The following is a 24807-nucleotide window of genomic DNA, read 5'->3' as shown; positions in this document are numbered from 1 at the left end:
TGACGGACGCTGCCCCCTGTCAGCCAGGCCACGGCGTGGGGCAAGGCCAGCTGGTGACACCCTGGCAAGGCCAGCTGGTGACACCCCGGCAACACCGCGGCACACGTGTCTCCTCAACAGAGGGCCCTGCGCTCTACAAGAGGATGGCAACAGGCCAGCATATCACACGTCTATGGTGTTCATGTCAGTGTGTAAAACCAATTTGTTAAGAGATTTGTTAAATAGATTTTCCCCAGGTCTTCCACTGGGCCTTGTTACCTAATTTCCTACAAGAGACATTGTTACTTGTTTCTACCTTGAAGTACTGTGATGAGTTGGTCCAAGATATTGTTGGTCACTAGAAGCTGAGGTGACCTTCTCGTTTCCTTTTCTGAAGGTCTCAACTTCTTTGAGGTGAGCTGCAAGGCATTACAAACAGGTTATACTAAACTTGAGGAAATATATTGCAATATGCATTCCTGTAATTATCCCACAGTATTTTTTTCTATTTATAGCTTTGCATTCATCTGTTAAGTTTCAACACATCACTTCCACTTATGTCACCAAGGGAGCAGTTAAGCCACAGTCAGACTCTGCAGGTAAGAAGCAGTTACTTTTGGTTTTGTTTTGGCCAAGAATAAATGCAGCATCTACTTCCATTTCCTGCACAGTTTGTGATCAGCTTCTCATGAAGAAGGGGACAAATCTTTTCTCTTGCCTAGCAGCAGTCTGTTACTAAGCAGCTTAGAAACAAAGATCTAAGAAAGCAGGAAGAGTGAAATAGAAGTTATTAGGACCAGCACCATGAAAACCTGTTGATCCTCCTGACCTAAAAGCCTTGCTTTCTCACACAGCGCACGACCATCCCACTTCTGGTTGTATGCAAAAGATGAACACAGGTAAGTTTTTCAATAAGCTTTGCTACCTGATATTTATTTATAATCCTTGCTGGTGTTCTGACGAATATGTATTTAATTTTTAAACACTTATGCCATGACTACTTTGTGCAGTCAGACTTTACAGCTGGCTTACACATCCAGCACTGAACCGATGGGTGCACAGAGATCACCAAAGCCTTGTTTCTTGAGAAATAGTGACAAAGCTTTCCCTTGGCTATTCATTATGCTGTCTTTAGTCAATTCTCATTTTGAAGTTAATAGTCACTAATTTTTTGTAACATTTTGTAAGGCAAAAAATATGTGGAAAAAACAGCCCGTCGCAGCACGTCAATCAGTCTGATGGACGGGTATCAGTCAGCAAGATCCAGGCAGACAGAGCACTGCACCAAGAAACCACAGAGGGAAGACCTCCTGGGACTCTACCTTCGTATGCAGGATGCAAAAAAAAGAGGTTCTTCTGTAAACAAGCAAAATGACATTTTCACTCTTCCATGTCCTGACTCCTTGAGGAGAGGTAACTGGAAAATCGCATATGTGGATTCCTGTAATTTGGGAAATAGATACTCTTGAGAAAGGCAGGCTGATGAACAGGACAGGGTATCTTTGCTTTAATTCTTAGTGGCCTACCAAAATCTATAATAGGCTTGGAAGAGAAGAGATTCCCAAATTCTGCTTACATATTTCAGATTCGTTGCCACAAGCAGCCTTATGGTGTGCTTTTAACCAAGTATGACCTTATCAGCAAGAAAGGGATCATTGATTGTGTAGGATACTGCATACATTGAAAAGGATTATCAGAGTTTGATTTTCTGAAGATGAAAATAAATGTTTCTACTGATGTCCCCTAGAGAAAGATTTGTGTTAAGAAAAAAAATTGTGTGTGTGTTTTGAACCTGGATCTGTTAACAGAGGCGGTTTACAGCAAGGCACATTTACATTGACAAAGGCAGAGAGGCAACGATCTCCTGGAAAGAAGTGGACACAAGGACCATGATCGCAGATTGCGTAGGTGGGCAGTAGGAACTTCTGAAAGTAGCTTTACCCCTAAAGGAAATCTAAACTGCTTCCTGAGAAAAGAGGAACACTCCTGCTCTGTTCTCCCTAAATGAAAGAGTTCAGAAGATTTCGAAGGAGCCCAAATTGCCATATGTAAGGAAGCAGATGCCTGGGTTTACTGTTCTGAGTCAGCTAGAGGAGAAATGTCCAGCATAGTATAATTTTGATGTTTTCAGGTAAACACAACCTTTATATCCACAGCTAGATTCCAATTATACTTCTGTTTCATTAAACAGACATTGAAGTACTTCGGCGCTACATCAAGATGCATGAACCACCTGGAGATGTTGTCCATGAAGAAATTGTTATTGTCACTGAAGAGACTGAACTTATCAAAAAGAAGTAACCAAAGAAAAATAACCTCACTGAAGCTGTAAGCCAAATGCAAGAATAAAGAAGCCAGTCAGCAAGCAGATGCTCCCCAAGAGCCAGTGTTAGAATCACCAACTAGAAGGGATAAAAAAATAAATTCATGTAAGCTTCCTGAGGGTAAGAGTGACTTCGTGGGTGAAAGAGAGACTCACAAAATACAAGATTCTGTTGTCAATGGTTGCAAGATTCTGTGGCAGGAAGCATGCAAAAATAACTATTAACTATTATAAAAATATTTCTGCCTGAAACATCATGTTTATCTTTCATAATTTTGGAGACATACTCTGTTAGCTAAGAAATGTACGAATTCTATCTGTGTGAAAACAGATTAGAACTATAATTTATTTGTCTGATCTTTCTAATTCAATAACTGTAAAGAGCACTCAAAACTACAGTACTACATCTATTATTTTTTTTCTCAGTTCTGTAAGGCCATTAAGGCCTTTATTAATCATAATATACGATATATGACCAGCCACAATAAGTGTGATTTTTGCTTCTTGTATAATATTAATTGCAAAGTTGAAGACTGCATTACCTGGCATGGAAGGCAGCATTACCTCAAAGCAAGCTGGGACTGGATACCTACAGCTAAGTCCAAACTCTAGGTGCCAGCTCCTGGATTTTGTCTGCATCTAGACTTTGCCAGGATGAATGATTCTTATGTGGCGTGGCACAGCAGCCAGAGCCCGATTTTAGAAGGAGCCCAAGGAGCCACACACTCATTTATCAGTTGTGTTTGCTTAATAGTCACTTTTCCCCAGACGAGGGTAACATTGCCCTCCCAATAAAGCTACTGCCCAAATGCAACCCATTTTCCAGCACATGTTGTTCAGGTGGTTGTAAGGGCTACTCCTCCCACAAATTTCCCACCCAGGTTACTCAAGCCTGATTCTGAGGGGTTTTTATTATGAATGGTGATCCCTTTGGTGTATAGATTTATCCATGTATTACCCAACCCCATATACACTACCCCCCAGCCCCGCCTGTAAAAATTGTGCATTTGTCCATGTCCCGTTTCCCAGCTGTTTTACTGGCAAATCCCCTTCGTACATCCTTCCCAGAACACAGTCCATGTATCACTAAAAACCCATCTGGATTTTATGTCACATGGCAAGTTGTGACCCCATATTCCTGGTGGCCACGAATATAGAGTGAGGTCTTGTATAACACGTGAAAGATGTTCATTAAGGTCTGATTGTGCCTGTGTACATGTAGCATCCCATGTTACATCATCTGTGCTCACACAGACAGACTGCATGAATTCTTCTGTAACTTTGAGTCAATTCCCAGAGTTGCCAACAACATGCCTGTGGATTTCAGCAACTGTCCAGAGGCTAATTCTCCTTTTGTTAACAGCCCCACTGCTGCTTGGAGGTGATTTGCATGTGCAGATGCATCTGCTATATTTTTCACGTTCCACACAACAAAATCTGTATCCCCAGCATCCCATAAAGAGCCACATGTTCAGTTAGCTCTCATTGCTACACTTGGTGAGGTGCTGAGTGTACAACAAAGAAAACCCAACAGCTTGGGGCTCTTGGGCAAGGAGAGGAGGGGAAGGAAAAGAGAAGTTGCTCTTTCTAAGGCAGGATCTATTAACTGGGTCCCAAGTCTGGCTTCTACTGCTTAGTGACCTCAGATCCTGCTCATCCAAGGGGGTCCATACTGGTCCAGGTGGCTCTGCTCATCATGTTCACGTGTTGGAAGGAGATGCAGAGACACAGAAAAAGCATCCAAGGAAAAAACCCCTTTTTTAGAATGTAAAACCCACAGGTATGCCAATATGCTGCTTATCAAAAAGCTCCTAACTGTGAATTAAAATCTGGAACCTTAAATAAATTCAGTTCTAGGAAAACAGGGCCTTGTCTTTTTCCCCTTGATCCAGACTTCTAATACAAATCTCTCAAAATCTTCAATGATACTCACTACAATGAGTTAGAGGTTAAAAATCATTTAATATATACCCAAAGTGAGTATTGGATGTACCTACAAATACATGACAAATACCTGAGGAAAAATAGTGTTTCTATATTTATATGACTTACAAGTATATATATAAAATGACTCATTTCTCCATTTTAACCAGTATGGCTTTGTGTAACTAAGACTCCATTCTTGAATAAATAATTGAATATTTAGTAGACAGTCTTTACACATATGACATCTGAATGTTTTGCTTTCAGCAATTAAAGCTGTTACTTGTTATTTGCTATATTTATTTGAGCCATCAGTGACTAAAAATATTTTGTTTACTTTCCCCCCCTTTTTTTTTTTTACTCAGATGAGTACTGCTATTATCATTGTGTGTAAAATTGCTAGCCAAATCACTTAAATGAGTGCCTCTTATACCATAATAGAAGTAACTATATCGCTGGAGTCCATGATTTTTAATTTTCAAGCTCTTTTATTTCTCCTACATAGATACAGAAGTGAAAATTCTCCTCAGTCAAAAAATAGTTTTAAAAAACAATGTCTGTATTATTTCTGTCGTGAAAACTTTTTCCTGTTTGGCAAGGCAAATGTTCTTGGCTAGTATTGATTTCCTACAATAAAAAAATGAGTATTTTTCTTCCTGTGGGCAGATGGAACTGTGATGTATATGCGTCAGGGCACACTCTGCATGTTCTATGCATAACTCAGTATGTTATATATACTCTGTGTATTTTAACTCTTAGCTACATGTTCCACCTTTAGAACTAAAATTGCTTAATGAAAACATCTGTTGGCTGGTCACAGAGCTTTGAAGCTTAACCCAATGCCATAAATTCAGCAGTAGTGTATCCACTCACAGTCCAGTGATGCAGGAATGAAATCTACCTACATTTTGGCACGGAGGATTCTGAATGAGAGAGGATAACAGGTGAACTCCGCTCCTTCATTTGCAGGGCATCCAAGTCTGTCTCCGTGGGATCCTGTGTTCTGTCCATTTTGTGTCTCTTCCTTTTGCCCTTCATTAACCTATTTTCTACTAGTTCTGTTTGCATCTCCAAAACTAGCAATGCTCACAGTTTAAAAAAAAAAAAAATCAAGCACCTTGCGCTGGAAACTGTTAAACTACCAGGACTGATCCTGTTCTCCCACAAATCTCCATCCCAGCTTCATTCTTCTGCACACAGGTTTGCTATACTAAGGGTGAGATAAGTCAACACATGTAAGTGGAATGTACTGTATTCAAAAATGGGGTTTTCTCAGGAACATATTACCATTTATCTGTTCCTTTCTTAGAGTGTCTTGGAAATGGTGATGAGTATCAATAGGAAGGCAGCAGCAGCTGGAAGTCAGCTTAAGAAATTAATAGAAACATAATTAGAAACCAATATTTTTATGGCATTATCCAGCTTATTAGTAGATGAGAGAAAGGAGCAAAAGCTGAAGTCATCTGCAGTAATTTCAGGATTTATCTTTATGCATGTCACTGATGTTAGTTTGTTAATCACCATCCCTAACAACATGCAATTTTGGGGGGTTCAAAATGTGTCGGCCAACTGCAGCTGAAGAGTCTCACTGGGCTTGGCATCCTCAGGAAACCCTGACGAGCATCACTGTGTCAACCATCTCCAGCTTTCTGATGATTAGGAGGGCAACTGTCTGTATCCTTACAGATTCATACGTAAGTGGTTTATTTTACGTGTACTTATTAGATATGCTGACATGAGTTGCCCTGTACTGCACAGCACCTGTAATCACTCTGTCTGTCAGGGGTGGTATCAGTATCTTCGTATCACACTGCAGCCAACAAAACAAAAATGTTTAAATGCAGAGCTCCTTTTCTGCATCAAGAAGTCTGGCAAAACATTTTAGAAGACAAGTTTTATATTTAGTCAGCTGACAGGTAGATTTTTGTATGTGATTTTTCTCCTATTTCATTGCTTAATGAATGGCAAGACCAGACCGCTAAAAAGGTATTTAAAGTTCCTGTGGGTTGTCTCCTAAGAAAAGCCGATGAGTCTTGGATCTTCCCAAACCAAATAATGATCTATCACAGTTAGGTAAGTAACAGAACTGAAGCACATTTGTTTTAGATTACCTACTATGTCACTTGATAGTTTTGTTTTTATCCTGCAGTTATTTTTGCAGGGCTTTTGTCAATCTAATCTCATTTAACTTCCTTAAATTTAGTGCTGCTGGTGATTCAAAAGCAGTGAGGGATGACATTTTTACTTGATTCTGGCTTTCACTTCAGTGGCAACGCTCACAGTTCTTTGCTTTTTCTTACAGAAGTTTCAGGTTCCATATCCCCTACCTGGAGCTCTGTTCTTTGCTACTGTAAGTAGAACATTTATACGGCATACTTTTCTTTCACAAGAGCAAGATATTATCTTGCTCCAAACTCTTTTTATTTTGCTTAAGCTTTCAAACTACGTGTCTAACGCAAGCCTGCCAGCAGTGCCCTCTCTCAGTATGACCTGCTGTTTGACGTAGGCAGATACAGAGACACGTTATCAGCAGGTCAGTCTGTGAAACAAACTTCAAACCGTAAACCATCCATTGTCCCTTTTATATTACAATTTATTAACAAGTAAGGCAAATGGCAAGCAAAAACTTTTTCATTTGGTGTAAATTGTAGAAACTCAAAAAGGGAAACTGAATGTAAGCATTGTTTTCTTCCCTCTTCCTACAAGGATTTGACAAGGAAAGCAGCTGAGCTCAAAACTCAGCCCAGTTACTTAAGTTACTTAACACTGAATTAACAGTATACCGCTAACTTCTGACCATTCTGAACTACTGCCAATATCCCTTACGTTTAGCACCTTCTCCCTTAAGCTTGACTGTTCTTCCTTGTATTTGAAGGGGGCAGAACTGAGGCTGCAGACTGAAATATATCTGGTTTATGATGTCGCGGGTCCCACTGTATTAAAAGTTGTCAATACCTGCAACTTTCAAAATATATTTCAAAGCTTTTCATTAAGTTAACACTTAACGAGAAAATCTAGTGCAACTTTTATAGACTTTCACACAACATACTAAAGTTGATTTGGGGATTTTGGGTGCTATGGTCACGTGTCCAAAAAAAAGCTGAAAAGATCTGTAAGTGTACATTTAAGGCCACTTACAGCTCTTCTTCTTCATAGGCAGCAGGAACCAGTAATCCCAGGAAATTCAGCCCATACAGGCACATCTCACAGTGTTCGGAGCCGACAGGCTTGTAAAAGGTTTAGTGCAGGGAACTTCAACATTGGTATTTTAGTATGTAGCATTTTTCCCATTCTATTTAAATATTTTAATTTGTATACTGAGACTGTCAATATATAAAATCAGTCTTTACATCCCCTAGCAAATGTTTTTTTCATTTGAATTGGCTGAGGTTTTTTCTTACCATCATTAATTGCAAAGACTGAGAAAAACACTTTGAAATCAGTTTTGAGACCAAGGTAACACATGCACAAATAGTAACGATGTGAAACTCGAATTACGCATCAGTGTTGGCTTGCTCAGGAAATGAAGATACATTTCTGTCATGAGGATGCCAGGATGGCAAAGCCAAATAACATTAATTTTTAAATCTGCATTCAGCTTTCCAATAAACTTATCCCCTTACATGAGCAAAGTTCAGCAGGAAGCTACATACATAGGCCCACATTTTAGATTCAGCTGAATAAAAGTCCTTTAAAAGGTGACTGTTTTAAACAGGTACAGCCTTGCAGATGACAGGTTTTAGTCTGAAGATAAGAAACTTAAGTAGATCACTCTTCTCCAGTGTAACAGAAAACTGTTAACTGCATCACTAACCAAGTTCAGTGTTCATTTGAAGCTAGTCTTAAATTACTTAAGAAGTAAACAAAAACTGCAGTTACAGTTAACTCCTTTTCTGGAAAATAAGAAAATAAAAATGCTAAAGGTGACTTTCAGAAGTCAATTATTTGCTCACCAAAGTTGAAGATGGCATGAAACTTGTGCATTTGTCCCAAAATGGGCAATAATGTCTGAAGAGGAGAACACGGAAATGACGCAGCAAATGGAAAGAAAACTTCCACTTTAAAGATCTGATATAATTTAAAATAAATAAATACCATAATCCATAAAGTAAAATCAACATTTTATAATTTTTTTAAACTTCTTGTATGGGCTTCACAGACCTGAGCATATACCCAAAATAACTCATCCAAAATACTCCTTTAAAAAATTATAAATTATTGGTAACAGTTTCTTTAATGGAGATTGCAGGAGTTGGTCCCACATGAGTCCATATATAGCCCTTCTCTGGTCTTGTAGGAACTGTAGGGAAGGGAGATGATCGAGATTTGAAATATTCTGAAGGTGCATGACAAACAAATTCTAAATACTCCATTTTCCTTGGGAGGTCTTCTTCTGGTCCTAGGGAAAAAACCAAAACCAAAACCAAACACTCTTAAAAGACAAAATCTACAGGCATAAAATTGAAGTATGCAGAACTTAAAAATATGCAACAACAGCCAATATCCCTTAAGAGAATGTGCCTTTTCAATCAATGACCCTCTTGGCTAAGCAGCCTCAAACACTAGACAAGAAACCTCTACCTTTATTTTTGCTGGGCTGATTTTTTTTTTTCCTATTTGAAGCATGTGTTTATTATTTGAGTGAAGTACTTCAGTTAATATATTTTAAATAGATGCTATTTGTGGCCTGCCTGTCAAAAGGACTTTTCTGAGTTACTAATAATTTTATAATCAGTAGCAGAACACTCTCTATGCCAGTGCTTGCACGCTATGTATTTTAAGCACCCAAGATAAAGATCAGCTAATTTGGGTCACTTTAAAAAGAAATAGCTTGGGCTGGTACATAAGGTTTATACTGTAATAACTTTGATTCTATCTATGGAGTAATAATTTGATCCTTAAAGTTGCAAGACTATAATCGTGCCCGTGAGCACAAATATTCAAATCACACCACAGCAGTGCTAATCCATATTACATATGTAAGAGAAATGACAAAGGTTATTCAAGTAAATGAGATGCATACAAGATTAGGGTCTAAAATGCGGAAATTGCATAAATGATCTTGGCAAAATAAAAAGTCCATTTGAAAAATACAAGTCCGCATCAGTCAAAGCACATATAAGTAGTTGTATAAAATGAAGGCTTAGAGTTTACCTATGATGTAGGATGCCGGGTCAAAACAATCCTTGGGGCTGGCTTGCGTAGGAATGAGCCAGGTTAGCGCAGCGCTCTTTTCACAGTATTGGTCCTGAATAAACCCACGGATCTGAGCGTAGTATGTTTTTCCATCCTGCTCATCAATCACTGAAACAACATCTCCAATTTGATAGTATACGCCCTAAAAGACATACAAATGATAATTAAATCAAACAATCTGGTTTTAGAAGCTTTACTCTGTGATTCTGATTCATTTCTTAAGTATCAGTAGTTTAAATTATCTCAAATTACCCCAGTCTCGAAAGACAGCCTTAATTCAGCCACATGCAAAAGGACGGCGGCATAAGATAGAGTGCTGTCTCACCTACACAGTCATCAGCGCTGCTTGTGCGCAATCACCCAGTGTCTAGGAGTCTGAGTTCAGTCCCAAAATTGCTTATGAGACCAGACAGGCAATTCCGCATGGTTTCTGTCTGCCTAATCTCTCAGAAGCAACGTGGCCTTATCCATCTTCAAAAAACAGTGCTCTCAGCTGCCCTACATCCCCCGCTCCCAGGAGCGCTACACCTCCTGCCTGCAGAGCGGTGACGGTTTCATTCTGTCAGAAGCAGGAGAGTGCAACACCACCTTCTAGAAAAGGTAACTGTAGTAGTTTCCCTGTGTATGCAAGGAAAGCAGCTTTCTGTGCATGAAGAATTTTGCTCATTTGAATGCAGAGGAGTCCCAAAAGACAGATTCACGTCTTGCCACCTCCCATGTCTCTCTGCAATGTGAGGCTGCCCAGCAAAGGCAACTCATGTCATGTCGTAACAGCGTCGCACAGCACAATGCAGCACCTGTGCTATCAATATTGGAGTTTGCCAAGCATCACCCAGGAGGGTTCTGTTTATAAAACAGATTTAAAAGACCTCAAAAACCCCAAACAATCCCCTTCTCAACAACACAGCAAAGTATCAAAAGAAAAACATTTTGCATAAAGAGACCAGGTTAAATAAAAGTTTTGACATAATTCTTATGAATTTCTGAAAAATCCAAACACACATGAGAAAAGGCATCAATGCTCTTCCAAACTAGTCAACACGAGAGATCCACTTGGGACACGAGACGCAAAGCATCAAGTCTCTAGACAGCATACGGAAGCTCAGTCTACCACTTCTCCGGCTATGCTGTCTCCCAGTGGCTGTCCTGACCTTTTCTTTGGGGGAAAAGACATCTCCAATGGCTTGCTTGTACTACTGGGAAACAAAAGCAAATTTCAGAACTTCAAAATACTAACGCCTTGGCATGCTGGTAAGAACGCTTTCAAGCACGGCTGCAAGAAGGGCTAGCTTCTGCTTGCATTGCAATAGTCCACATATCTCATTCCAGGGTGTTCCAGACTGCTTGCACCCAGCTCTGAAACCAGAGGCAGTTTAGACTTTAGGGCAGCACGACCCATCCCCTCTACAGGCAATATTCTCTGCGCCTAAGGTAGGAAACATCACACAAATTCCGACAGTCAGCTATAGTTGCTTTTGCTTGACCTCTGCACAGTGAAAGTTAAAAGTTTGAAAAGTCTGATTGCAGTAATTACTAGGGAAACCAGATGCATCTTTTTCTTGGATGAAAAAATGGCACAACTATGTAAACTACTGTGGTAAACTACCTTGCAAGACTTAACAGCAATGACAATACGGCAGAGCAAAATCCTACAGAGTGGCTAGGCAAGGAAGAACAGTTTCTGTGAACACATCCCTAGCGCTTGCACTACCTGCGGTAAGTTTTGAGGCTGGAAACGGAAACAGAAACAGCAAGACCCTTTTCACAAAAAAACTTGCGTAAACCATACCTTGTAAAAGATGGATTCTGCTGTAATTATAGTGGATACAGACTCAGGAGCCTTGATGGGCTAAGGAAAGAACACAGAAATGGAAAATCAAGAGTGCTAAACCAAACCCACCACGTAATAATTCCATCGGGTTTTTTTGTTTGTTTTAGACAACGAGCTGATGCACTATCTTCTTAGAAAAATCAGTAAACACAAGAACCCGGGTGCAAATATTTACAACACCTGCACTTTAGAACTGAAAACGACAACGCTAACATTTTCATTCCCAGGATCTTCAGTGGAGAAGCAGGAACTAAATCCACGTGGCCCGTTTCTATTTACACGAAGCTCCTTCCCTCGGGCACGGAGCCCGCCCGGCACGGGCCCAGCACCCCCCGGCCAGGCTCGGGCTGGTTTTGCGGCGGGAGCTGCAGGACCCCGCGCTGGGCCCCACGGCAGCGGCGAGGAAGCGCCGGCGGGGCCCGGCCCTTCCCGGGGTCCGAGCGAGCGCTCCGGCCCGGCGCTCCCCGTCCCCCCCGCGAGGCCCGCACACCGCCTTACGTTTTTCAGCTTGAAGATGTGCCTCCGCCCCTTGCCCTTCGTGGAAACCTTCTTCTCCGCGGCGGGCGCTGACTTGTACTTGGTGTTCCTCAGCCGCGCAGAGCGCCGGTGGATCTCCTGCTTACTCTGCGGGGGGAATTACCGGGTAAGTGCACGGCAAGGGCGCTGCCCGGCCGGGCGGGGGGGCGGCCCGTCCCAGGCGGTGTGGCCGGGCGCTGGGCCCCGGCGCGCTCACCTGCTTCCCGCCGCCGCCGCCGTTGCTGTGCTGGGCGGCGGCCGAGGTGGTGGCGAAGGCGGCGGGCCCGGGCGGCGCGGAGCGGGCCGTGCAGTTGTTACACAGGATCTCGCCCTGCCCGCCCTTCTTCCACATGGAGGAGGACGTGCTGCGGCACACGCTGCAGGTGGGTTTCAGCCCCAGCGGCATCCTGCGGCCGGCGGCGGGGCCCGCGGCCCCCGGCTGCGAGACGCGGGGAGCGGGGCTGCAACACCGGCCGCGGCGCCGGCCCCTTCCCGCCGGCGGCGGATGTGGCGGCGGATGTGGCGGCGGCGGGCGGGGCGGGGCGGCCGGCCCTGCCCTCTGCTGGCTGCGGGCCGCCCGCTGCCGGAGGGGCCGCCGTGCTCAGCCCCGCGGGGCAGCGCTCCCGCCGCGCTGCGGCCCGGCAGAGGCGGGCGGCTGCGGCCTGGCCCAGGCAGGGCGGCGCGGTGGGGGGCCTCGGCTTGCCGGGGGCGTCTGGGGGCAGAGCCGCGCTCTGGGGGTCCGTGTGCTGGCGGGGTCAGGGCTGTTTCTGTCAGAAATGGCAGGCAGCACGTGTTGGTTCTCGGTCTCCAAAGAGACGGGGTCCCTGTCCCAGCAGGGCATATTTATTGCCTCAAGGGGGGCTGGAGCATCTTTCTTATGAGGAGAGACTGAGAGCTGGGTCTGTTCGGCCTGGAGAAGAGAAGGCTGAGAGGGGATTTACCAATGCTTACAAATATCTCGAGGGTGAGTGTCAAGAGGATGGGACCAGACTCCTTTCAGTGGTGCCCAGCGATAGGATGAGGGGCAATGGGCACAGACTGAAGCACAGGAGGTTCCATCTAAACATGAGGAGAAAGTTCTTCACGGTGAGGGTGCCAGAGCACTGGCACAGGCTGCCCAGAGAGGCTGTGGAGTCTCCTTTGGAGACATTCAGAACCCGCCTGGACACATTCTTGTGTGATCTGCTCTGGGTGATGAACCTGCTTTAGCAGGTGGGGTGGACTAGGTGGTCTTGAGGTCCCTTCCAACCCCAACTATTCTGTGATTCTGTGAAAACAATGATGGAGAGAGCAGTGTCCCTCCATACTGGTGAGACCCAGAGGCAGCCCAGGAGGAGACCCAGTACCCGCAGCCAAGCACAGAAGCTGCCGCCGGTACCTGCCCCATTCCCGTTTGCGGGGGGACACTTGGCTCCATCGCATGAAGATGTACAGCTGTCATCCTTCCTACTCATGGGAAAATTGGGACAAGAGATGAACTTAAGTCGTTCTGATTCAGGAGAATGGTGACGTTGAATCTTACCCTCAGTATAGGCCAGCTTTGGTCTTCATTAAGCCAACAGTCCCTCTTGCATAGACCCTCAGTCACATATCAAATAATTTCAATGGCTGGGGAATTAACACATCTTGGTGAAGCTTTGCCAGCTGAATGCAGGAACCATAGATCAGACAGTGGTTCCTCACCCTGATGCAACTTACATAGCCCTAAATCATCCCTTATAGATGTTCCTGTAGTCTGATGTTAAGAAATAAATGCCTATTCACACATAAGGATCTGCAGCCTATTCGTTTCCATATTTAGCCTTCATCCTTTTGTTTCATTTAAACCTTTGGTGCAAATTAAGTCGATTTACTTTTGTTCTCAGTGGACACAAAGAACAAATCATCTTCTTCCTTGATATTTTTTACATTGAGGAAAACGATCCTGCTAAAATCAAATTGTGTAAAAGGAGGCTATGTCATTCAATGGTATTATGGTAATAATTGCAAAATGAGTAGACAGAGTTTGCAGGGATCTGCTCACAGATGCTCACCAGCATGCAGCGTGCCCTGGCTGGAGGGTGCACTTCCCAGTTGTTACTGCCCCTGCAGCTTTGCCTGTTTCGGTTTGGACTCATGGGCAGCTACGCTTAACCTCATGCACTCCTCTCTTTCACACCAGCTTTGACTTTCTTGTCTCAGGTGCCAAACATTTCCTTGTTTTGATTTAAATTCTGTTTTACCTTTGTCTCCTTTCAAGCTGTTCATAGTTCTTGGGCTGTTATTTTTTTTCTCTGCTTCTTTAATCCATCCCTCTGTAGTTGTATGTGATTATCTTGCAGATCAGTGATCTCACAGAGACCTTTAAACTCTTCCCACTGTCCTTCCCAAGCACCCACCTCAGAAGTCCTCCACTGCCGGGGCCCTCTCAGTGCCGTGACATTGACATAGCATCACTAGTCTGTGTAGAAATGGGGTAGAAATGAGTCATGTCCATTTCCGCACAGATAGGTACCTAGTACTCTGTGAATTTCATAAGATATAGTGTTAATGGATAACAAGTAAATTTGGAAATAGTTGGTTTTTTTGACTCCAGTTTTGCTGTAGCCTTTCAACCATCTTCCCCATCCTGCTTCTTCCCCTTTGGTCTTTCCAAAATGAGGCTGCAGAGTCATTTCCTCTTCTGCCACAAATGCAGAATGTATGTATTTTACTTATACCTGTATATTCTGAATTAAATATACTACCGTATATTGTTCTGATAACTTACCTACTGTGATTTTTCTTCTTTTAAATAATAACATGCATAAAGAAAAGAACAAAACCAAACCAAACCAAAACCAACCAAACAAAACCCCACAAAACCTCAAGCTTTAAGAAGCCTAATCTGAGGTGATAATTTAAGATAATCCAATGGGTTTTAGCCAAACATATTTACGTAATGTCGACAGAAAAGAATTTTAAGTCAGTATTTCTTGACAAGTCAAAGTGCGGCTTCGTTAATGACTGTTGCTTCAATGGAACCTTGGTAAAATGACACCTTGATATTAGGGTGCACTTAGTATGATAATTCTGTCGGCCTTGTGAAAGGCCCTTAGAGCTCCTGTGATGGAGAGGCCGGCTTGCTCTGAGTGCTGTTTGATCAGTCCCTGCCTAGCCTGATGGGTAATGGAAAGAGCAGTGGTTAGGATATTTTGTCAAAACCTGAGAACAGCATGTCTTTTATTTTGGTTACAACCAATTCAACTAACATGGCTTAGATCTTTTTGTTGCTTGATACTTAACAGTTTATGTAGTCAATAACTGAAATATTCTGATTTGAGAGCTGCTGAGCACCTGGTAGCTATGGGTAGCAGGGGATGGAGGCTCAGGACTTCTTAGATGTACCCCTCTCGAGGTTCCTCTCTAGAGGATCCTGAGTTTGACAATGATGATCCTAAATTTTGAGCATCCTCTATAGTTTCCTGATTCTCTTTGAACTAAACTCTCTTTGAAGCTGAAGGAAGTTGAAAGGCGACTGCTAGACTGTGGCCTGATTGGAACTGGAAAGCCTGATTTAGCTGAGAGATTTTGCACAGTGTAAGCTCAGCTAAAGCTGGTCAGTAAATCTATTTTCTTCCAATTAATGCATATTTCCACTTTATTTTTGCCTCAATAAAAGAAAGGAGTGCTCTTGACTAAGCTCTTTGGAGTCACCAGAACACTTCCCTGCTCTGAGAGACCTCAGATGTAAACAGGCGGGACAGAGAAGTGGAGAAAACAAAAGGATGGCTCCACCTGGGCAGCGGGAGTGTGAACGTTAGTGACACACCGTCCGTCTGTGCTGAATTGTTTCTTCTGGGGAGCTTCTAGGGAGGGTTTGTTGGGAGTGATTCACTCACACAGACTGCATCTCCTGCTTAGGGACTTGAATTGTTCTGCAGTGGATTTAACTGCACTGCTTCCTCTTAGCTTCCTACTGCTCTCCCATAGTTTGGTGGCTCACATCTGAAGAATCCTTTATTCTAATGCTCTGTGTGTCCCTGTTCCACAGTCAGCTGCAGAGGATGCACCTGGAGTGCTGCTCCAGAAATATTTGTGTTGTAAGTGCATGTAATTTGGTATGAATCTGAGCGACTGCTGCACTTTGCCTTTCCACATGGTCCTGTACTAAGGTATTACTTGCATAAGTAGCATGCATCTATCTTTGCAACTTTTGGGTCTTAATTACTCATTTAAGTGTGTGGTAGAGCCAAGAAGTAACCGCAGATTTTGTGAGGTCTTTGGTTTCTGGCCCCATGGTACCTGGCTATGTCAAGCAATGGCAGAGACCGCAAGTATTTGTTCTTTTAAAGCATGTTCAAGCTGGCTCTCAGACTACTTCAATTGTACTCTAAAATACTTCTGTGATACAAGAACAGCAAAAACACACCTTTTAACAAAAGTTAGTATTTCTGCACTTATGTTCTGTCAGTTCAAGCTCTCAGGACTTATTTGCGTAATGGTTGACAGTGTTTTTCTATAGTATCTTCTTGCAAATGGGGATTCTATGAGACAGGCTTTCTGCTTAACAGGTTACTTTGCAGCTTACTGTTTCTGCTTCATTTGAGAGAGTTCTTAAGGATCTACCGCTTGGAGCAGTTTTAACCTAAGTCTTTGAACAGAATTTGAATTAGTGGTCCCAGCTAAACTACATGCCACTAAAAACGCCTGAGGCTTGGTTTTTATCCTTTACAATTACGATGCAGTATGATGCCCAAGGGGCACAACCTCACTTGTGACTTAGAGATTATGTCTCGTGGCACTAGTGACGAAAATAGGTACTGCTGTGGACTGACTAAGGAAGTTTGTTTTCTTTATGTATGTTTTATTGTCTCCACTATAAGCCAGTGTGACAGATGGAAGTGAGCTCTGATTCCTGAAGGCACACATGCACATTCCCACTGTGCATGTAAGCTAACTTGTTAATCACATAGACTTTGTCTTTATTTAATTAGTAAAAATATATAAAGGAGATCTGCCAGTTGTATAAGATGTGCAAACCAACTAGAGTTTTTTTACCATTGCCAGTTTATTACTGTTTTACACTTAGATTTCAAAAACATGTCAGAATTTGTTCTTTTCAGTCAGCTGTATTTAACAGGTTACTTGGGATTGTCATAGTAGTATTTTTTTATTAACTTTTCCTCTGGGGTAGGCAGCTCCCCACCCCCTGCTTCTGATGCAGCCTCCCATGGATTTTTTTAAAGCGGCGCTCAAGTCCTTCCGTGGCCATAGTTCTGTATATGGCATGGGGAGTCCCTGTTGCTGAGGAACTGTGTAGTTAGAGCCTCTCCAAACTCCTGAAAGGTGGAGGGCTCATGGTATAATTTTTGTGTCTTTTTGTCTCGTCATACACTAGTCAAAGGACCTGCGGTAGCAGGCAATAAACTGAGCCTGTTTCATTGATTTTCTCCAGTGGAACTTCACTGTAGTACCTGAAACATTCCTGGTTCTCATCTCCTGGTTCTGATCTTAGTACCTGTGGCCTTTGGCATTCTTTGTGACACTCTTCAATGTCAAGTATACTTGCAAGTACACGAGACAATTGCGAGTATGCCTCATTTTCCTTGAAGCTCTGCGGCACGTTGATGTATTTGCTGGATTCTGCAACCAGTTCAAACTTGCCTAGGATATTTTTCCATGGTTTAGTCCGGGGAGCTTTGCTTACAGTTCCTGTTTTATTCCTTGTCTGGCTCTGTCAGTGAACTTCAGCCTTTCTCTACTTGGTTATTACAATGGAAGGTAGAATTACACTCATCCTTATTTGAGTTAATTGAAATTTCTTCAAAGATGAGACTGGACTGCTGTGCTGTGTTGATACAGCAGAAGCCCTGGACTCAAGCAAAACGTAGAAGGGCTGACAGACATGAAAATAGCAATGTAATAGGAAATTGTAAGCAGATATATTTTCTTTACATAACAAACTGCTGTTATGTTTCAGTGTAAAGATTTCCAATGAGATTCTACAGAGCAGAGTAAGATAAAAGACAAAACATTTTTCATAATTTTTTTTTTTAACAGTAGCTACAAATAGGTTACGTCATATTGGAGTCTTTAGTATAGTATTTTGATAGTCTATTCAAAGTGTATCCCTTGTGTTATGACACCCACTTACCTAGTTTAAATCTCTAACTATTTTGGAGAAGACCGGGAACAGAAAATGCAAAAATCCATCAAGACTGGCTGTGTATCAAGGGGAAGTTACCTTATCTAGAGCTTTTACATATCTCCTTGTATAATAAATAAACATTATATACAGCATGAAGGTCTACATCCTAATGTTGCTTTCTGTGCCATGTATACTGTGTTCACTTTGTATAAAGAGCGTAAATGTGTTTTTTACTTAGACCATCGAAGACCCTACCAATTTCTTCTGCCTTCCAGGACAGAATGATTATCAAATAACGGGGAATGGAGTTGGATGGCTAAATTATAGCCAAGCAGAATTTGGACTGTTGTGCTCAATAACACTGTCTGTATACTCTCCAGGAAGCAGAACTGGAAATTTAAGTGGGTGCTTGCTGCTGAATTATACGTAAAGACATCATGGTCAGAAGGAGGGCCTCACACTCCAGATGCCTGAACAGAAAATAAACATGATCAATTTCAAAATAAGATTTTTTTTTTAATTGCAGAATGTGAAGATTTCTCCTGTAACATGTATAAATTCTAGTAGTCTTTGCAATTGCATTAGAGAGGCTAATTAATGATGTTGCTGTTTGTTTGCATCCCTAAAGATTATGATGATGTTGATTACATGGACTTCCATGCTAAAAAATGTGGACAGCAAGACTGACTGTGGCATTTGCAGAGTAAAAATGCTAGCATCTGAGCAAGACCTTTTTTTTTGGAATAGGTTATCATAAATAAAATTGATCTGATAATTAGAGCAGAAGGTGCAGTGGCCAAAACAGAACTGATGAATAATTTGAATACTTACGTTCACTGTCACTCAAGGAAAATCATCTGGGTTCATGAACTGATAAATACTCCTTAAAACCACTTGGGTAAAGGTAAATCATCCTTATGCAGTGAACAATTCTTACGTAAAACCCCCAAGGCAAAACCCCCTGTATTTTTTGCCAGTATCTTGTGATGGATATGACACATATACTTGGATGAAAATTGCACTATAATCTGAATCCTGAAGATTATATATTTGCAGGACTGAATATCTATCTGGATATACTAAATATTTTCTTGCTTATATTCCATTTATCTGGATATTCATGCAAATATCCACCTTCTCAAATTCGTATTTCACTGCAGAAGGGACTTCTTTAAAGATCAAGACCTGCATATATTTAAAATAACAGCATCCTGCTAACAATTTTAACATTTTGTTGGTGAGATCAAACCGTAAGTATCCATGAAGAGCTGAGGAAAAAAGGGCTTTGCAGTTAAGTTAGGAAACATTTTTATTTACCTCATTATTCTATTTTTAGTAATTTTTCATGAACTACTTAAATTGTTTTATCTGGTTATGTATTTGGAGAATAGTATAAATTCTAAACTTGCCTATTTTTGAAGTAGAATGAAAGCATATCGCTGCAGGATATCAAGCCTTCTTTCCTTCCTTTGCTGTCATACAAAGACAGACAGCAAACACAGCTTTATGCTGTATGACAGGGGATCCATCTCCTTTGGATGCACATCTTGTGCTTTACTCTTTAGTTAAAAGGAGGAGATGGGAAAGGTGACACCCGGTTTTGCATCATCACTGGCTTCTCTACATCTTTCAAGTTCCCTTATCTGGCTGATCTTCAGAAGAGTAATAAGGACAATAATCAGTATATTGTGTAGTTCTGAGGAGGCGGTCAAGAATTTTTAGTGAAGAAACCAGCTATTATAGCTGTGTTTGGCTTCCATTGCCACCAGCCTCTGTGCCTTGTGTGTGCTGGGAGGGGGAAGAGGAGGAAGACAAGGCAATAGTGAAATTGGCCTTGATAAATGGATCTCTGAAAGTGGGCTGTGGGGGTGTCTGCTTTTGAAGCATATTGTTGTGATTTTAAACACCTCAGAAAGTATGTTTTAAATTTGTGTATCTATTAGTATGTTCTAGGTGCCATAAAACCAAAAATCCCTCTTGTGATACTCACCATCTTAGTAGAACTCGGTAGTTGCTGACTGCAGCGTGTGCAGTGACACCACAGCAGCAGGTGATGGGAAGTGCCTTGCAGTGAGTGACTAATCCAACTTTGTCCATTAGATTTTAGAAGCTCTCCAGCATCTTGGCGTGTTTGTTGGAGGAAGCTAATTAAATTACTGTTAACAATGAACAGAATAGTTCATGTAACAGAGGCAGGCTGGAATTTCCTGGTAACAATGGAGCCTGGATATTAAGTGTCACTTAAGTAACTAATTAACAAGATCTTCCTCAAAAATTAGTCCCCCCACTCTCTTTAGCACCACTATTTGTAATGACAAGGCTTTACTCTTTACGAAAAACAAGTGCACAATATGGCTGTAGCAATTAGTGGAGAGAGTTCAGAGAAGGACAATGAAGCTGGTGAGGGGTCTGGAGCAAGTCTGATGAGGAGCGGCTGCGGGAACTGGGGCTGTTTATCCTGGAGAAAAGGAGGCTGAGGGGAGACCTTATCGCTCTCTACAACTACCTGAAAGGAGGTTGTAGCATGGAGGGTGTTGGTCTCTTCTCCCAAGTAGCAAGAGACAGGACAAGAGGAAATGGCCTGAAGTTGTGCCAGGGGAGGTTTAGACTGGATATCGGGAAAAACTTCTTCACAGAAAGGGTTGTCAGGCATTTGAACAGGCTGCCCAGGAAAGTGGTGGAGTCACCATCCCTGGAGGTGTTTAAAAGACTTATAGATGAGGTTCTTAGGGACGTGGTTTAGGGGTGGACTCAGCAGCATTACGTTAATGGTTGGACTAAATGATCTTAAAAGTCTTTTCCAACAAAAACGATTCTATGAATTAAGACGATATTGTCTGGTTTAGATTTTGTTTTCCAAGCAAACAAATACAGGTACCTTACATTTACAAATCAAAACATTCAACTTATTATATGGTCCCATCTAATCTGGCATGGGACTGAACATATCCTAAAAATGTCTGTCATCAGTCTTAAGAAGCTACTACAATAAGTCTAAGATGGAATGAGACAGAACGGAATTAGTTTAAGTAATAAATGTTTAATCAAAGAATTTTACATATTATTAACAGCATTCATTTGGCCAAACATCTACATGGTTGTAGTATCCTACTTGTATATAAAGTGGGAATGTATCAAGTATAGACTATGAAAGTGCAAATAACAATTCAAGGTTAGAGTAATTTTTTTACATTATAAAATTAACAGGTTTACAAAATAGTCTTGCCAAACTTTATTTTTGAATTGTAAAGTCAATGACTATGGTGTTAAAATAAGTACCAAGAAAATACAAATTTAATAGGCTAATTTCATGCTTATAAGAGTAACACGGAAACAATGGATATACTGCACAACCTAACCAAATTACAAAGAACCAGAACCCACAAACTTCACTATCTTCACAGAGAGCACTCTTACATATCTTACTGTAACTTTGCAAGACATCTCAATGCAAAACACAATCTTTTTGTGAGAATCTTTCTCTTCAGAAATTACGGTTCCAGGGAGCTATGTGAGTTAAACAACTTTCAGACCAATTCATTATGATGGTTCATGAAGAACTGTTTTAGTTGAAGGATCTTATACCATGGAACAATTTAAAATCGGTGTTTTTCAAAGATGTCCAAAGCTTCACAATTATGTCAGGAGTAGGGCAGCTAAAGCTGGAAAATGATTTGTGACACTTCTATTCCATTCTCTCTGAAAGATGCTTGCAAAATGACCAAGGTTCTTATGGGGTAAGGGTAAAATATTCTTATTTCAAATTTTACTAATATTAACCTTGTGACTGTAAGGTTCAAAAGCTGGATTTGCATGAGTTAGTTACCAAAACACTCACTTGAACTCACAGTAATCAATACATAAACTTTGCTATCATGACACTTGCCTATGCACACTCAGTAGTAATAAACTTTTATATCATATCAACAAATCTCCGGTAACAGTTAAGCAAAACTTAAAATGGAGTGTATGTAATTTGCTTGTGTTATGACAAGTTTTGACTATATGTCATTAAAACAGCCATTTCAACAACTTACTCTAGTTGTAATTACATACTGTACCATTGTATCTCACTAACTGTAGATTGATGCTTTTAAGCAAATCTAAAACCAGTATTTTTTTTCACGGTACAACAACTAGGAAAAGGTTTTTTTGTGGTTTTCTTTTTTACTTTTTTTTTTTTTTACACTAAACAGTAATCACACAGCAAATGAATATTGTGCAATTGAACAAATACCTAGCAGTGTTTTGTTTATGCAAAAACACTGACTTAACATTTAGTTATTTACTGTAAAGGCAAGGCCATGGGTGGTTTTATGGAGGTCTTTGCAATTAATAACATAGTTACTCCAGAGCAGACACTGAATTTGAATTACTTGTTTAACTGTGGCAACTATCCAGTTGGGTTAGGCAAAGGCACCGTAACATGTTGAGCAGAATGTATTATCTGAACTTTAATTGTGGGACTGGCTAATATATGAAAATCCTGTACTCCTATATTTTTATAAAATGTTATCATTAAAAGTAATTGCACTATTAGTGCATAGAATGCTTTGTAGAATTATGAAAACAAAGAAGTATGATTGCACTTCCATTAAAGTGTCTCTTAAAATACAGCATAGCTGTTGCTGACTCACTGTATTTTAATATTTAAAATAACTGTTTAACAGCAGCATTAGGTTTTATTAACTTAAGATACAGGCTACATTTAATTAAATGCAGTCGCCATGGCAACACATGCCAGTTAAATTTAGAGAAGCAATGCTACCCAGTGGTTTCTTTCACTGCTAAGAATTGTGGGATTAGTTTGACAGGTAACACTGCACTGTTTCGTTAGGCTACCGCCAGCTAACTATTCACAGTTTGGCACATTTGGACTGTAAATAGACATGAAAAAATCTTTGATTTTAAAGGGAAAGAATATCCCCTAAAACTGGTTCCTGGAGCAGTACTAGAAAGAAGCATTGAATACCTCCATTCACACTGCCAACAAAAATGAAAAGTGAGTAAGGAAAAGTTATGGAAAACAAAAACAAAATGCAAATGAATTGCTAAATGTTATTTTGGTGAAAGAATGAGTTCTAAAAAATGGAATAAACTATTTCTTAGGAAAACCAACCAAAGTAATCAGTGTAAGCCTTTAATCCGTATGTTCAAGTTAAAGATCATCAACCTAAGGCTAAACAGATGCTGCATTGTATTAGGAATGTGGAATACAACCTACTTATTCCTTTTTCTTGAGCACAAAAAGGCAAGTACTACCTAATTAAATGCAAAGGATGTTCCTTGAAAGGTTCGCATTATTACAAAGAACTACAATTCAAGAGAACTCCTCAATATCCGTTGTTATGTCAGTGGTTACAACTGAGCTGCAATTATGTGGATCAAAGCCTCCATAATGCTTACTCCACATACTGTACCATCTGTCACCACCACTCATTTACTGCAGATTTAGGTTTTATTCATACCAGATGCACGTGTTCAATCCATTCACTTGAGGTCTGAGGAGTCTGACTTGAAGTATCTCCTGAAGCGTCCAGGGTGCTCATTACCTCCCTGTTACTATCACCACTTTGTGATACTGTTTCACCTGGAATAATGTTTTCTTCAGAAGTGCCCTCCTCTGTTTGGGTTCCTCTGCCTTCATTTTTGAGTGCATCCTCAAATAGTGCATGTTCTTCCTGAGGCTCCAGCCCTGTGTCTGTGAGATTTGGTTGCCCTGCTGACCCGTCTTCAGTACTGGGTTGCTGTGAATCCTCATCCGTTTCCGTAGTTGTTGAGGGGATCAGAGCAATACTCTGTGGGTTCATGTCATGAAACCAGGCCATTATATTTCCAAGTAGATTTTCACTGGCATTGGGATCTTGGCTGCTGGAGTCAGCGTCACTAGATGTTGAGTATAATCCACTTCTTGTATCGCTGCGGGGGTGTGAATGAAGACGATCAGCTGAAAAGGGATCATCGCCTGTACCAAGTCTCATCAGACTGTCACCAAGTTCTAACAGCTCAGAGCTGCTCAAGGCGCCTCTTGGATTATTTATACTTATGGGAACAGAGTCCAATCTTGTAGGCAAAGAGGTACCTATTGCTCCTAAAGATGCCTCATTATTTAGAAAGTCTCTAGTTTCTTCATCTATGGCCAAGCCAGATTCTTGTAATGATAACTGAATAGCTAGCAGGATGTTTGGGTCATCTTCATCCAAAGAGCTCAGAGCCTGTCGAAATACATAAGGTTGCTTTCAGAATCGAACTTTCAACTTCTTACATATTTTGGATCAAAAGTAGTTTGGGCTCAAATCTAAAATTCATTCATTATTCCTACATGTCATTTATCAGAGCAAGTTTTTACTGACACAGTTGACAACACAATTTAAAGGTGACTACTGTTACATTAGTGATTGTTTAGCAATTCTTACCAATGTGAATGCATAATTTGTTGTCCCAGATTCTCCCTCTCTCATCGAAGAATTAAGAAAATTTGCAGAGAGACAAAATGACACAGAAAAGCAGAGCAGAGGAAGGCAGGCAAAGCAGAGAGAATGGAAAAGGGCTTAGGGGGAGATACCTGAAGAGAATCCTGGTTTTCAGAGCGACTGACAGAGGTATAGTCATGAAGCGAAGAGCTGTGCAGAATACCCATAGAAGCTGAACTCACCATGGAGGTGCCATGTCTTCTACTACTGCCACCTTCCTGAGTGTCTGTTTGGGCAATTGAAACAAAAACGGTTGAAGAACCAGTGAGAAAGCCTTCTCCACTGTTATTTACTGATCAAATCTCTTCCTTCCTTTTGGATTCCAGCTGTGACATTTTACTCCTTTGTTCACTCTGAACTAAATAATCCCAAACACTCCTTCCACATCAGCTCTTACACAGTGGTGAAACACCAGTCCCACTGTTTCAGGAGAGACTGCCTGGGTCATTTGTGCCTT

At 41.3% G+C, this 24807-nt stretch overlaps 2 protein-coding genes across 8 annotated transcripts in view; both read right to left on the bottom strand.

Moving 5' to 3' along the window:
- Positions 1 to 6189: 6189 nt before the first annotated feature.
- Positions 6190 to 12244, bottom strand: GATAD1 (GATA zinc finger domain containing 1). The gene is made up of 5 exons (XM_065627324.1): positions 11986 to 12244; positions 11751 to 11876; positions 11211 to 11270; positions 9380 to 9563; positions 6190 to 8624 (listed from the first exon to the last, which is right to left on the bottom strand). Exons 1-5 carry the CDS (start codon positions 12172 to 12174, stop codon positions 8434 to 8436), a joined length of 750 nt encoding a protein of 249 aa, XP_065483396.1. The 5' UTR covers positions 12175 to 12244; the 3' UTR covers positions 6190 to 8433.
- An 8706-nt stretch (positions 12245 to 20950) lies between these two features.
- Positions 20951 to 24807, bottom strand: part of ANKIB1 (ankyrin repeat and IBR domain containing 1) — a 94510-nt gene continuing 90653 nt past the window's right edge. For 6 of the 7 annotated variants that reach the window (XM_065627316.1, XM_065627320.1, XM_065627319.1 and 3 more), the window contains exons 19-20: positions 24443 to 24576; positions 20951 to 24092 (exon numbers count right to left, since the gene is read on the bottom strand). In XM_065627316.1, the coding sequence (XP_065483388.1) occupies positions 23340 to 24092; positions 24443 to 24576 (887 nt within the window). In that variant the 3' untranslated portion in view covers positions 20951 to 23339. The remainder of the gene's footprint in view (positions 24093 to 24442; positions 24577 to 24807) is intronic. The other variant, XM_065627321.1, reaches the window with a different exon arrangement.

This window comes from Caloenas nicobarica, chromosome 2 (assembly GCF_036013445.1).
Source record: "Caloenas nicobarica isolate bCalNic1 chromosome 2, bCalNic1.hap1, whole genome shotgun sequence".
NCBI lineage: Eukaryota > Metazoa > Chordata > Aves > Columbiformes > Columbidae > Caloenas > Caloenas nicobarica.
This window is presented reverse-complemented; position numbering and strand designations above follow the sequence as displayed.

What these genes read in the sequence shown, in the direction of transcription:
- GATAD1 (XM_065627324.1), bottom strand. Translation starts at nt 12,174, where the DNA reads ATGCCGCTGGGGCTGAAACCCACCTGCAGCGTGTGCCGCAGCACGTCC. An exon ending in ACATCTTCAAGCTGAAAAAC is followed by an intron (nt 11,271 to 11,750) that starts GTAAGGCGGTGT and finishes TTCTTTCCTTAG; the next exon opens with CCCATCAAGGCTCCTGAGTC. An exon ending in CCCGGCATCCTACATCATAG is followed by an intron (nt 8,625 to 9,379) that starts GTAAACTCTAAG and finishes TTTTTTCCCTAG; the next exon opens with GACCAGAAGAAGACCTCCCA.